Consider the following 15,804-nt stretch of genomic DNA (forward strand, 5'->3'; position numbering starts at 1 on the left):
ATTTTAATTGATTCGATTGAATTAGAACTAAGAAACTGTTTGAACCCGCCTTCAAAACATCTTAAATTAACATCTTAAATTCTGAAAAACTGATGTAAAATCCTCTACATAAAATAATAAGCCGACATTGTGAACCGCAGAGTCAATACTCCGACTAAAATGTGTATGTAAGCGACTATTCCGCACAAAATAATTGAGCAGTTATGCTAATGAGTCCTACGCCGAAACGTTGTCCACGAAGCTTTATGCAAATCGGCCGAGTTTGGTTGCATCATTGTGAAATACTGATTTATCGGATAACCTACGAGTACTGAAGGTAGCTATTTGGACTGTAGGTCTACCAGAATCTGATGACAAAAAGTGAGAAAATAAATTGAATCTAGCAATACCGGGGTAATTGGAATAAATCATTTTGATCCTTTTTTTCCTTATAGCGGATTATTCTGTGTGTGAAATATACAAGTATAACACGTTCGCTGCGTTATAAGGCTTAAACGCCCGATGCATGTACTCCGCTCTGTGCGGAGGCGAGAAACGGCGAACGTCCCCTGATGCGGGGGCTGTATAATGAGTATTTTTGTATGTTAAAAGGAGACAAGTATAGGTTTGAGTTTAGGAGTTTAAGGGCTACTCGATAAAGCATTAAAATCGTGCTAAGGTCTTTCGACCCGATAACGCACTGATTGACATTTTTTTCCATTCCTTGCGGGTAACGGGCCGAAAGGCCCGTCAGAGATCACAGGGTCATTACACCCCTTCCCGCACTGGTGTAGGTAATTGGATTGCTTACTTTATATTAGTGTTGTGACGTAATTAGCGGGAGCGGTACGATAGTGCATTTACATAGTCGTTTGTTTACGTTTTGAGATTTTGTTATTGGTGTTAAATCATTAATAATGCCTAGGCCAAATAAACACTGTAGAAAAATGCTTAAATAATCGTTTCGGCAAGGATGAAATCATGAAAGTGAACGTTCTGATATAAATTATTCGAAAAATTACATAAAAAATAATAAGTCACAGCCAAATCCTTACTGGCCTATTATTTTTTCAAAACAAAAAATATCTTATTTTTTCTTCTTATAAATGATATTAAAAATAATATGTCGATAACATTATTTCCCATCACTAAATCTCCCTTAAATAAACCTATAATTCAGTGCGGTATCGGGTTATAAGACCTTACATATATTTTTGCATGTATCTCTCAAGTGAATAGTAGGAATCCAGGGCGAAGCCAGCACCATGAACACTAACTCTTCTACGATCGATATTGATTGGTGGATTTCTAAATTTTTAAGTTTTCGCATAGTTACAGTCATTTATATTAGTCGATACCTTACCAGGCCAATAAGCCTTATACCGCAGCGGCGGAGAGTTTAAGTATAAGGCTAATCGGCCCGTTAACGCACCATATAAAAAACCGTCTCTTTTAGTCCCGCACGAAGGTGATAAACAATCCAATGATCAAGGATATTTTTTGAAACTCTGCCATCAAAATTTGTCATCAGATTCTGGTAGACCTATAGCTATTTAGGCTGGTTTTATCGCTAAGCGTTTCGGCAGCGCTGCTGGAGCGCGCGTGTTCGGAGATGTATAAGCTTTGTCCACGCTGTGCCTTTTTCTGTTAGTCAAGGCCATGCGTTTTAGCGCAGTCAACAGCGAACGTGAGGCATGCCCGCGACGCCTGCCCTCTGACCGTATCCAAAACCTTCGCTTTGTTATTAAAAATGACAGTTGGCGTTGCATTCGTTGAAGCTGTGGTTGAAGCATTCAATTATTGAATGCGCCAAAATGAAAGTTGAATGAAAGAAGATGACGAAAATTGAAGATGAAAGCGCATAGTGTGAACATAGCTTATGGGGGTAGTAGTAGCGTTTTATAGTCGAGCACGCTGCTCAGCGCTTGAGCGATAAAACCAGCCGACTATAGTTGAATGTTACTGCCGCACTCAATGACGTGGTATTTAAAAAAAAAAAATTTGACTGACAATAATATAGATCTTCATTATTATTATTAAGACTTAAATGAAACGCGACAGCGCCACTATTTAAGTAAGTCGTTACGTACAATAGCTTTTGATTTCGCGGTGTAGAGTCCAAACCGCTCATTCGCTAGACCCCTCCATGGTCCAGTGGCTTAGAGCGTGGCTCTTGACTCGGAGGTCGTGGGTTCGATTCCCGCGTTGGAAACATGTTATTTCCAAGTTTGGTTAGGACAATACAGGCTGTTCACCTGATTGTCTGACAAGATGATCCATGCATCGGATGGGCATGTAAAAGTCGGTCCTGCGCCTGATCACTCGCCAGTCGTGTCGATATTCCGTCCCACTGGGTTATGATAGTAAAAAAATAGAGAGTGCTCTTGTGTACTGCGCACACACTTGGGCATTATAAAACTACTCCTGTCCAACTGGCCTGGTTTCAATGAAACCGGCCACCGTCACCGAAACCGGTGTGGGTTATTATTACATCACTGGAATTGCCATTACAATTTTACTTACACAAATATAGAGATAGTATGAGCTTAGTACGTAAAAATTAGAATAATAAGGGCCTGTTTCACCACTTCCTGATAAGACTATCCACCAATTAATTTGACAGATCAATTATGGAGAATCTGTCAAAAAAGTTGTGAATTATAGCCTATTAGACACTTTATCAGAAAGTAGTGAAACAGGGCCTAATTATATAGTCTTTATCGGATATTTCTAATCGATGGTACACAACTCAATTTTATTTTCCACCAGATGTCGCCAAGGAAAATCCTTACACCTCTTTTATATTTTCTCGATCCCACACTATATTTTCTGAAAATTCTCCAACTGCGTGATCAATAAGCCGGCACGTGACAACGAAGTTTCGAGACTTTTTCGCTAACGAGTTGTTCCACTATCTTATTGCATTACATGGGATATTTCACTCTAACTAAAGGAACAGAGAGAGATAGAAATAGAGAAAGAAAGAGATTCAGAAATGAGCTCTATGGAGTCGAAAGTCTGCAAGGAATGCAAAGTAGCCTAATAAATGCAAGTTGAGGTTATTCTGCGTAAATATTCTAATGCAGGGGTCACCAAATGGTGGACTGCGGTCCGCATCCGGACCGCCGACCCATTGTGTGCGGACCAAGCATGTTCGAAGATGATCTTCGTTCATCTTAGGACGTCAACATCTCCAAGATTTAATGTTTGATTGAAGGATTTGATGTCTTTAGCTGGCACCAATAGTTTACTACAAACTTCAGAGAGATAATTAGCTTAAAAAATGGTTACTTTTCTCATTGATATCTAAAAATACCTTTGTAATTTCACTGAAAGTCAAAATAACAAGGCACATAATTCATAAAAAATTTTGCTTTTCATCAATGAGGTTTTGAAGTAAAGGATAGTTCTTCTTGTATTTTACACTAAGATTAAACCTACGAGCATTTTTTTAGGTTAATCAATAAAGTAAAAATCACATCAATAAAGTGGCATCATCTCCAGAATACTTAAGGAAAATAAACAATTCAGCAAATTGAAACAGATTCTACAAACAAGGTTGACCAAACACTTCCTTTAGCCAAAAATTTCCTAAAATAACAGTATTGTACTGTAACAATGATGAACTCCTCAAAAAGCTGCCGATTGTTTGCCAGGTAAACAATTAAACGAATGTACCAAACATAACGTGTTGAGGGTAGGCGCTCACATGAAAACGACAGTCGACCCTCCCCTACGGAGATGCCGTAATATACTTACCGTTTTTAGAGCCTTATTAACTCATAATTTGAAAGCTACAAAATTATAATAAAAATACAGCAATAATCTTCAGTATATTATGAACGTTCATTTCATAGTTATTAATTTCCTATTTTTGTTTATTATACTCATGATATCAGCCTCCAAAGTAATACCAATTTATTTAAATTCAAGCATACATTAATCAGTATCTCCCTAATAGATCGACAATTTCATTATCTACATATTGGACGTTTGAATTTTTTAGGTCAATTTTGAACTAAGATAAGTAAAAAAAAAAGGATTTTTGTACGATCTCGGCAACGCGTCAAAATATTATGTATGGTCAAAGTCGTTTGCTCGGGGGATGGCCTTAAGATAGAATGAAAATTACTCTGTCTTAATACTGTCTTTTCATTTAACAAAACTTTTTAAGCATTGGATAATATCTATTTTGTGTTACGGTCGTACATAGAGACATAATAAGGATAAAACTTCAATTTAACGAAGAACTTGACAGATAATGTATGGCTTACCTATCTTCATTTAATTACAGTTAAGTAATTAATGTTTGTCTCTAAGGGTGGGTTGCACCAACTTACTTTAACTATAACTATAACTTTAACCATAACAAAATGTCAAATGAACTGTCAAATCCCTAGTAAAAGTCCATAATGGACGCCATAATATTTGACGATAACCTTAACCTTAACTATTACAATGCCTTCTGGTGCAAACCACTCTAATTGCAGCAATTAATCTATTTCTTAGTGATTGGAAAGTGCTAGATCTACATATAACTTGATACAAATAATGTAGATTGGGCCACCGGAATACATAAGTATATCAATTGTGTCGAAATATTATATAATATTTTGAAGCCCCTAGTAATAATTTAAAATAAAGGTGTTGATTTCCCAAATAAACCGTTTTTTACTACATGCTTATGAATAAATTATTTACGATACATACGCCAAAATATCATTTTTTTTTTAATTTTTGTCTGTACTTATGTCTGTCTGTCTGTCTGTTTGTTCCAGCTAATCTCTGAAATGGCTGGAGTGATTTCGACGGATTTTTTTTTGGCACATAGGTGATGTTGTAAGGAGTAACTTAGGCTACTTTTTAACCGACTCCCAAAAAGGCGGTGGATATATTTTACTTTTTTTATTTGTCACGCGGAATAAACAGCTAGTTATTTAATAAAAACGTAGTTTCAATATACACATCATACAGCAAAAATCTGTCTCAAAACTGGCGCAATCAACCCGGTGTATCCTGTTCCAAACGCTGACGGATTGTTGGAACGTAATCTCTCCGAACAACCTCCGTATTCAGCCCGGATAATCTCCGACATTTTTACTGCGAAAATACGTCAAGTTCACACCTGCGTGTTTGTCCACTTGTGATCACCATGGTGACGGAGGGTTCTAATCCTGTAAAAACACACTTTTATTATCATAATATCTTACGTATCTTTGTTATATTGATATTGGGCTATATTTTGACCGGTGACGTACAGTTCCTAAGGGTGGGTTGCACCAACTTAATTTGACTATAATAACTTTAACCTTAATAAGATGTCAAATGAACTATCAAATCCCTAGTAAAAGTCGATAATAGACGCCATAGTCAGTTCAGTTTTAAACTCCTCATTAAATTAAAGTTAAGTTATTACTCAATGCGACCATTTGTTTCATTTTGTTTTAAGAATTTATTACAAGTTACATTTTCACATAGTATTTTGGTATTCGTTAACATTCGATTACGTTACCTGAATTTGTTTACTGCGGTCTACAGGAGTTCATGCAATGTAAAATCCAACAAAATGCCGAAATTTCCTGCGACAGCCTTTCGCAGAAAACACGACTATGTGTCGCTTTTTGACGTTTTCATTTTCGCTATGCACCGGCCTGTGACGAATCGCATCTGCGTCACGAGTTTCGGCAAATGACGTTTCATATATCAGCGCTTTGAATTTCGAACACCTTTGACGTGAGCATACGTTGTTGAAAATAATTGAATGGCGCATTTACGAAGATTTTCCGGTCGATTTGGATTTTTAAAACCGTTCTCGTGTTTGCAGTGTTTTTTCTTTATTCGCGCGGGCAGCGTTGCAGAAAAATTGGAAAAATTCCATTTTTAAATTTTCCACTGCTCCAATCGAGTCGGGAGTACAGAAGTCAGAAACTTTGAATGAGTCAAAGGTTTTTTTTGCTAGTAACCATCACAAAAATAGTTTGGAAATATTCTGGTTATAAATAATTTTATTATTCAGTTGACTATTTATTCAGTTGACTATCTAATAACTAAATAAATAAATAAATTGTTATGAAAAGGAAAATATATAAAAAACAAATAGCACAATATTTAGAGGTACGACGAGGTATTTATTGAGCTTACATCTTATGTAAGTGATGAGCGTTTTATTACAATAATATGTAGGTAAGCAAAAGCAGAATCATTGTGTAGGTAAATATTGTACCAATATTACTTTACTAATATTCACATTTTTTACACGAGTTAACCGTCTCGTAGACCGATTTCGATTTAGTTTGGTACATACTTAATATTTTTTTTCTTTTTCACGTTTGGCCAAAATTGTCCTACAATTTTGGCTGATCACCTAACAGTCTGATAAGAAAGATGGTCCAAGCGCCGGATGGGCATGTAAAAAGTAGATGCTGCATCTGCGGGGCTAAAATGGTCGCTTTGAAGAATCATGATATGAATCATAATATGATTCATTTTTCTAAAATCGCAAAATGCAACTCTGCTTGCAATTCATTTCTGTATTTTTGTATTGATTTGACATTTGTCAGTTTGACAGTTTTGACAATGCATTTGCTGAATTGATTGAGAGGAATTGCTAAATGTGACCATTTTAGCCCCGCTGATCTCTCGCCAGTCACTATCGGTCATCAGTCCCATTGGATTTCTCCCATCCCCATTAACTTTAACTTCAATGTCACTTGGACATTTGTTTTGTTATTATTGTTATAGTTATTGCTAAAAGTAACTGCAACGATGCCTGTGGTGCACCGTGCAACTCACTCTAAGTTACTAAGGGTGGGTTGCACCAAACGTAGTTAAGGTTAAGGTTATCGTCAAATATGGCGTCTATTATCGACTTTTACTAGGGATTTGACAGTTCATTTTCATTCATTCGTTATTTGTTTTTTATTTATACCTTGGTGCAAAATCTTGCGTTTTGGTAGCATAATATGCTTTAGATGCTTCTCATAAAACCAAAATCACCATATTTTTTCATATAAATTTTGAGGACTTCCCTCGATTACTCATGGATCCCATCATCAGATCACCACTTTTGTGAAAATGGGACCAAATTGGAGTAAAACCTAATATAACAAAACAAAAATTTTGAAAATCGGTTCACAAACGGCGGAGTAGTGGTCGAACATACAAAAAAAAATATCCACAGCCGAATATATAACCTCCTCATTTTTTGGAAGTCGGTTAAAAATGTGACTTTTTGCCTTTACGTAATTAGACCCCTGAAGAACCGCGAATCACCATACTGACCAAGAATCTGAACATAATATAATCTCCTCCCTTTATGAAGCCGATTAAAAAGGGCACGCCTTTTGGGCTCGCGACGAACGAAATACATCTTTTTATCGAATATTTGCAAAACGAATTTGATATGAAGCGTGAGCGTTAAGAAAAACATTCACACGTCAGATTTCCATAGCACATGAGTCATAAGTCATAACAAAAATAGGGGCGTGATTAGGATTGGCACGTTTTCCGAATTTGTTTTCCGTATTTGGAAATACGATTGCATGCAATGAGTAGAAAATACATTAAGAGGATACACCAGGGGCTAGAGTAATCAGCTATCTGGTACCGACTTCAAAATGATGAAGATTGAGTACAGAAATAGTTGAGGTTTAGCCGAATTCGGAAAAAAGGCACTATTACATAAGAAAAACTATTTAATACTTTTTAGTTCATATTATAAGGATGTTATTATTGTTTTTACCTTGGAAGTCGGTTTTAAGTCCTTAATAAAATTAAAAAAAAAAAAAATTTTTGTTAAAAATAATAATGTCAAGTAGGTACTTTCCAAAAATTCAAATGCAATACTGTTACAAATCGTTTGGCGAAAAAAAAAACACTCTTTGCAGTGGTATGGCGGCCATTGGGAACTGTCGGAAAAGTATGGCAAGGTGATTTTCGTGAATGGCTACTCGACGATGATTAGCTATGCAAAAATTAGCCTGGTACAAATGGTTGAATTATTTTTGTATTCGCTTCCGTATGGCGGGCTGTAGGTCACACCCGAGAAGTATCGCATTAAACTAACGTGTAGGGTCGAGGACCCCTACAACGGTGGGCAGAAAGGAAATTGGGGTTACCTGGTGGTTGAGGTAGCTGAGCTAAGTAGATGGGCTGAGATGCGCTGATGTGGTCACACGACACTGTCACCTTTGTCTTTAGTCTATAATAATCACTGAATTCACTGGGCTGATAATCACGATTCACGGGGACGGCTAGCCAAAGATTTTCGTATTTAACGATCGCGCGCCGGTAATGGATTGTGTCGTACTGTGTCACTTGTCAAAGGGATTGACGTATGACATCTGACAGCGACTCATGCGCAGTGTTGCCAACTGCCACATTCGTCGCGCTAAAGTTTGGCGCGAACATACCGCCTACTTCTTTTTGTTCGACTATCTAAAAATACAAGCATTTTTGTAAAACAAATCGTTGGACACTCGTTATTTATCAGACGCGTTCTATAAACGCCCACGCGTTTGGGCCGCCAGTGCGAGCCCTATGACCATAATTTTCCTTTTTGCCTTTACGTAAAATTAGACCCCTGAAGAACCGCCATACTGGTACAAATGACCAAGAATTTTGTGTCACCATCTCCCGGTCTAAGAGTTTTTATACGGGAGACTTTCAGCATCTATGCTTTCAGTCTCTGTGCGCATCTCAACTGTGAAAGATAATCAAAGTTTATATCCAGCTACACTAAAATAAGAGAGCTTTTCAATGGAAATATTGATTTTTATAAAATAAAATTAGATAAGTATAGGAACTATTTTGTAAAACAACGGTTAATAAGGTCTTTTTAGAAATGTCAAGTACACTTGACTTCAAGTACCATCGAGGAAATTGATTCCTAGGCAGTTGACAGACCAACGTCATTTGATCATGTCAATTCAATGTTAATTGTGATCTGTCGGCTGGGTTTGACGTACCGCGAGTCGCGACCAAACTACATAGGTCCCCCATCCGCCTAGGAATCAACTACGCTGATAGTACATGTACCTACGTATTTATTCCGAAGCCAAGTGAGTGGCTCTGACTTTAAAAAGGTTCATAATAAATTCAGAGTATCATAAAATTATCATAAGTATAAAAGCATCGGGTACTTTTAAAATATTCTAGAACTTAGGACATCATTTCTAAGCCGGGCGTCAGCATTTTTAAAAAATTATAAAAGCGTTCACAAACTTTGAAAATCTCAAGATGTGAAGGCGCAAAGTCGTGTATCAAAGTTGCGAGTTCCGTGTCCAAGTTCTACAGCCAGTTCAAAGTTATTTAACTATATAACCTTTATGTTATGGACATAAGGTCTTTTATCATATTACGCAGCGGCAAAATAATTTTGAACGGAATACAGCGGTTCTCGTTCAATGCGAAATTAATAGTTGTTTGTGAAACGTTCATACACAGTAATAAAGAAGTTGTAAAACTAATGTTGAATATTATGCAGTGATTCATGAGGGTATTTACTTAGATATTTCAGTGTACCTACTAATAGTGGTGTAGAAGACCAATAAATAATAATCTCCACAATGCTATCAAAATTTTCTGACGAGTAACTATAATATTAAAATTGTATATGTCGCAGTCATCTGGTTCAATCTACGATTCGATTGAATGAATAGCGCATTCATTGAATGACACCATTCAATTGAATGACTCGGCCGAACGTCGATTGAACAATTATCACTCAACGTCCAACTAGTTGGCGATTTGTAATATTATACATATAGCCCTTTGAAGATAGCGGACATGAAATCAGTCAGGTAATTGAACGTATTTCACTTTTTTCCTACGGCGCGGCGGCGCTAATAGTCACTAAAACAAAATGGCGTCAAACAGCTCGCACAGCTGACAGCACTGGTGATATTTGTCTATTATGTTTACTTTTATATTGTGCTTCATTTGTAATAAAATAATATCATTAGACAGCTTCGATAACACCTATTGCTACCCCGTTAACAGCTACTTTAAACAATATAGCATCTCATTTAACGACTTCACTATAATATGATATTTAGTCAAAACGTCACAGTCAACGTTATGACGAATTGTCCTTTAGTCATTCAATTGAATAGTGTCATTCAATGAATGGGCTATTCATTCAATCGAATCGCAGATTAAACCAGATGACTACGACATCTATTACATATTATAAAAAAGTCGCTTTTTTTGCATTATGTCCCTTTGTTCCCTTTAATCTTTAAAACTACGCAACGGATTTTGATGATTCTGTCAGTGTTAGATAGCAAATTTATCGACGAAGACTAGGCTATATTTTATCACGCTAAGACTAATAGGAGCGAAGAAATAGAGGAAAATGTGGATAAAAACGGGGAAAATTATTTGAAAGGGCTAACTTGAACGCGCTAATCTCAGGAACTACTGGACCGATTTGAAAAATTCTTTCAGTGTTAGATAGCCCATTTATTGAGGAAGGCGTATCACGCTGAGACTAATAGGAAAATGTGGAAAAACTTGGGAAATTATTTGAAAGTGCTTATCTCGCGAACTACTGGAGCAATTTTCATGTTATTTGGCACAGATAAGAAGTAGACCACGTGAAGGATCATAGGCTATCGGTTTTAATCATTTTTTCAGTGGCTATATATTTTATACCCGTGCTACACCGGCGCTGGTCGCTAGTATTATATATTGCACGGGTTACATTATTTCAAAGCAAAGCAGTAAGTCACTGGAATGCCTTGGAATGCAAATATAGAAATAATTAGCAATGGTAACGCTTGCTTCGATAACTGGATTAAAATAATATATAACATATAATATTTTATAAGCAACAGATTCATGGGGGGGGGGGGGAGTTGGGGGGCATACATACAGACAAACAGATAAACGACAAACAGACAAAAATTCTAAAAAAAACTATATTTTTGGCTTCCATATCCTAAGTATTATTTTTTTTTAATATTCAATGTACAAAATTGACTTTCCTACGATTTTATTACATGTATAGATTTTGCCTCAGCTAACAACTACGGTGTACTTAGCCTAAACGGCACACCAGCTCGCTTGGTTGGTTTTCAAGTTTTTAATTCAAATAGAACTTGGCAGCTCCGGATTTATAAATAGGCCATTATAGGCCACGGCAGCGTCCATAGAGGCCCTACAGATTACGCGTACAGGCTGAAATAAAGTGGCCTACTCTCATAAAAAATAGAAATTCGGCACTGGAACTTATAAGTCCAATCAACGCTCCATTGGAACTTTAAACCATGTTTGAGAACTCGGTCATTATTTTTTTTGCGTAAAAATATAAAGTTTGTCATAGAACCTCCACGTTTATTGAAGTGGGTTTAAAAGAATGAACATAAATTTGAATGTCCGAATATCAACGCGAAACAAAGCGTCTTTTGTAAATAGCGTAATAATTTACGCAACCGTCATTCGTAACCCGTGGAGTGGAATAGTTGGTCCGTGGTCGGCGAACAAATAGACGATGAAATTTAGTGTTTCCTGTTTTCGTGTGGCCGCGGTGTCACCGCATTTCACGCTTAGGGTCAATTCAGACGACGACGACGACGAGGCGAGGCGCGGCGCGGCATAAATTTGTATGGATTTGACAGATTTCAATTTCGTGAGACGTCTTGCGAATCTGTCAAATCCATATGAATCAACCTTTATTCGATCGTCCGTGCCTCGGATTTAAAACGAGAAAAGATAAGAGTGATTAATTAATGTGTCTTACGACAATGCTGTGCTACAGGCGCTTGACAGCAAATATGTTGTACTATCAGAGAAGTTGATTCATAGCCGGACCAACGCGCGTTATGTCAAACCTAGCCGACAGATCGCGCCTAACATTGAATTGACATAACCCAACCAAACGACGGCCTTCATCTGCCTATGAACCAATTTATTCGATGTTAGTCATCGGCTGGCAATCTAAAATTTCATAATCATGAGACTTTTTTAATCTATAGAGGTACTATAATATTATAATTGGAGCGTAGAAACAGAGGAAAATGTGGAAAAAACGGGGAATATTGAAATTGCTTTAAATTATCTTAAGAACTACTGGAGCAATTTTTATGTTTTTTGGCACACATGAAGAATAGATCACGTGAAGGGACATAGGCTATTTTTTGCGGAAAGCTGCCGCTACCAGCATCTTAACTATAATAGCCCTTTGACTGAACAACGCCATTCAGTCACACGGCTATACGTCGTTTCGCCGACTTGTTGACTGCAACGTTCAACACTACAGCTAGATGACGCTTGGCCTACTGGTTAAATGGTTAATTAACTATGGCGACCATTAGCATAGTCATTAGTGTTATTATTACACAAGCGTAAAGATAACAAGCAGATTAATTGTATTCTAACTCATTTTGAACACAATTGCAATAAATTACCTTGTTTGATGCATTTCATAATCCCGTAATTTCTATTCAAATATTAGTTTAAATTTTGATTCACTCGTATGTGCTTACATAATTTCTGTCTCTTTAATAATACTTGTAACGTATATTTAATAAATATATAAAAAATATATTCTTAATACAACCACAACACCGGTTAGTTGACGCCATATTGTAAACAAAACGCACCTAGCGCCGCGGTGGTGAGCACTGAACTAATTCAATCAAACGGCGGCTTTTGAATCAGCTGCAGTTCAATTAAAAAGCTAGACGTGTGATTGAATGGCGTTGTTCAGTCAAAGGGCTAGCTGTTTGATTGAATGGCTATTTAAACCAGTTGGCTGCGACATCTACATTATAATTACGAGGATATTGACAGAAACGTCAAACGTCGAACAAAACTTTTTCTTTGCTGTATATTATTATGCTGGTACTCCCTCTAGCGTGAAAACATTGCACTTTGCAGTAATCCTGCTGATAGCAATTTTTGTCTGTTCTATTGATATCACAAGATACTAAGGGCCTGTTTCACTACTTCCTGATAAGTTCCGGATCCAGCACTTAACTTGAAAGATAAAGTATGGAGAATCTGTCAAAAAAGTTGTGGATAGCCTATCCGGCACTTTATCAGGATGGTGAAACAGGCCCTTAATCACTCAGCTATGCTGGTTGTCTGCGAGTCTGTGCCGTAAGCTCTTATACTTATTACTATTTTACAAGAAAAAGGAAGTGATTTAAGCATTTAACTTCGCCATAGTCAGGTATAAAATATGTTGACTGATAATATGATTCAAATATGCTGATTCATGATGTATCATAACCTCAAAAGAAAACCACATAATTTAAATATCGGGTAAAAGGGTCAAAGGGTTAACCCGTACCGGGGAAATTATGGTGTACTGCACCCAAATGTAATAACTTACCCAATCAGGCGATGACTCGCCAGAATATTCAGATTTTTAACACGCATTCATAAGCTTGAGCTGCATGTATGTAACGGAATATTTTCTAACACGATTTTTACCTATCTCCAGTAGTCTAATTAATTCGAAACTTTGCATACGTGATACGTATTTTAAGATCCATATTATGTCATTGGCGTGGTATTTCCCCGGTCGAGCCGGCCCATTCGTGCCGAGGCATGACTCTCCCACGTATCAAAGTACGTATGTATTTCGAGAAGCTGCCTTGTACAATGTTACTTGATAGACACCAGCTATTTTATACAAAGAAACTCACGGTCCCATGACTAGGACTTGGGTATCAACCCAAGATCCTTGTAAGTATCCCACTCTATGGCAGCTCTTCGTAATTTGTTCGCGTTATGTAAAACCCAGCCGGCTGATGATGACTGACATTGAAGAGGTATAATCCGACTAAAACAACTTAGGAGTTACGTTCACGACTTCGCCTATCAATTTCTTCCATAGGTAAAAGCTATATAGGTATTCATATATTTAGCGAGGTTTAGAACAATTTCATCGATATCTGATATTAAACGTTCTCGCATATCCCTTAAGTAATTACATTTGCTTCAAAGCGTAACTCAATTATATGGGGTGAAGTTGCTAAGTTTATTATACGAAGCCGACACCGCTTCAGACCTAAGTGTGATCTACAGTATTAAAACTATAGCACAGTATAAAATACTTACATCTTCATACAAAACCGCCACAAACAGGACGCACACATAAGCATGATTTCAGGTATCTCTAGATTACGCGCGAGTATTTAAACCTATTTAATATATGTTAATTAAAAATAGGTTCAGTAGTGTATATTATATTTTTGTGTTTGATTTTATATAAGTACATAATATACAGCTAGGCGTAGAGGCCGCATGCGGCCCGCCGGAACTTTATTTGTGGCCCTCGTGATATTAAACTTTATTTGTTACACCCTATACTTTAGAGTTATATAAACTAAAGAGGTGTTATGCAAAATAATTTTATTATAAATAAATTATAAGCAAAAAACTTTTTGAAAAAAAAGTTTTTATTTAAAAACTCTATAAATAAGAAAATAAATTTTAAAATATATTGGACAGAAAAATGGTTACACGGGTTTGCGTGGCATGTTGAACTTGCAAGTTTTTTTGTTAATTTTCTATAAATTAACAAAAAAACTTGAATCTTTTTATACGTGGGAGAGCCATGCTTCGGCACGAATGGGCCGGCTCGACCGGATAAATACCACGTTCTCACAGAAAACCGGCGTGAAACAGCGCTTGCGCTGTGTTTCGCCGAGTGAGTGAGTTTACCGGAGGCCCAATCCCCTACCCTATTCCCTTTCCTACCCTCCCCTATTCCCTTCCCTTCCCTACCCTCCCCTATTACCCTATTCCCTCTTAAAAGGCCGGTAACGCACATGCAGCTCTTCTGATGCTGCGAGTGTCCATGGGCGACGGAAGTTGCTTTCCATCAGGTGACCGGTTTTTTTTTTATGAAATAAGGGGGCAAACGAGCGTTTGAAAAAAAATACTTTATCTGTTTTTATTTTAGGAACTGCCTAGTGATAGAACGATGTTACTCTTTTTCAACCATTTTTTAGTTATTTGCTACCAACATAATAAAGCAGTATGCAGAAGTTTTTTCTGTTTCTGTAATACGTAAATGCAGCATTTTCCGATTTCTTTGTAATTTCCTATACTTATTGAAAACATAAATATACAAAAAACGTTGGATATCTCGTTTTTTAAAGTATCTGGTATGTTCAAAACAACTCTTATATTTGTCAGACTTGTGTCTTTTGTTTCATAACTCTTTCAATCTCATACTAACAAATACTAATTGCCAATTTTAATTGTCTATTACAATAGGCGGGTTAAATGCAAATTCCTGTTACTAATAACATTATGTTTTTTAAGTTGGCCGATACGTCAAAGTTGATAGCAATAAAAAGTAGTTAAGGTAGCGGGATGGGCTATCGTATTAGCATCAGCCGACGATTATGGACCGTTCAAACTTATTTTACATTTTATTTCAAAAAAGTATTCTCTATTTCCTTGATATAAAGGTTACGTAAGACGCAGACCACGAGAACTCCTTGTAAAATACGTTCAATTCCTCCAGATATTAAAAGCTAAGTATTATTGTTATATCCTTCATTTCGTATAATGGAATTATGTTCCACGTTGAAAAGAAATGCTTGAATTATTTATTGCTTTCGCTTCAGCTTATAGCTTACTAGCGACCCGCCCCGGCGTCGCACGGGTCTAAAATATATAGCCACTGGAAAAATGATTAAAATCGATAGCCTATGATCCTTCACGTGGTCTACTTCTTATCTGTGCCAAATAACATAAAAATTGCTCGAGTAGTTCGCGAGATAAGCCCTTTCAAATAATTTTCCCAGTTTTTTCCATATTTTCCTCTATTTCTTCGCTCCTATTAGTTTTAGCGTAATAAAATGT

General features: G+C 36.8%; 1 protein-coding gene across 1 annotated transcript in view; it reads right to left on the reverse strand.

Annotated features, from left to right (window-relative positions):
- Nucleotides 1-12,405, reverse strand: part of LOC121734453 (pancreatic lipase-related protein 2-like) — a 33,395-nt gene extending 20,990 nt beyond the window's left edge. The window contains exons 1-2 of the mRNA XM_042125066.1: nt 12,387-12,405; nt 8,097-8,231 (exon numbers count right to left, since the gene is read on the reverse strand). Coding sequence (XP_041981000.1) covers nt 8,097-8,231; nt 12,387-12,405 — 154 coding nt within the window. The remainder of the gene's footprint in view (nt 1-8,096; nt 8,232-12,386) is intronic.
- Nucleotides 12,406-15,804: the final 3,399 nt, after the last annotated feature.

Source organism: Aricia agestis, chromosome 15 (assembly GCF_905147365.1).
Source record: "Aricia agestis chromosome 15, ilAriAges1.1, whole genome shotgun sequence".
NCBI lineage: Eukaryota > Metazoa > Arthropoda > Insecta > Lepidoptera > Lycaenidae > Aricia > Aricia agestis.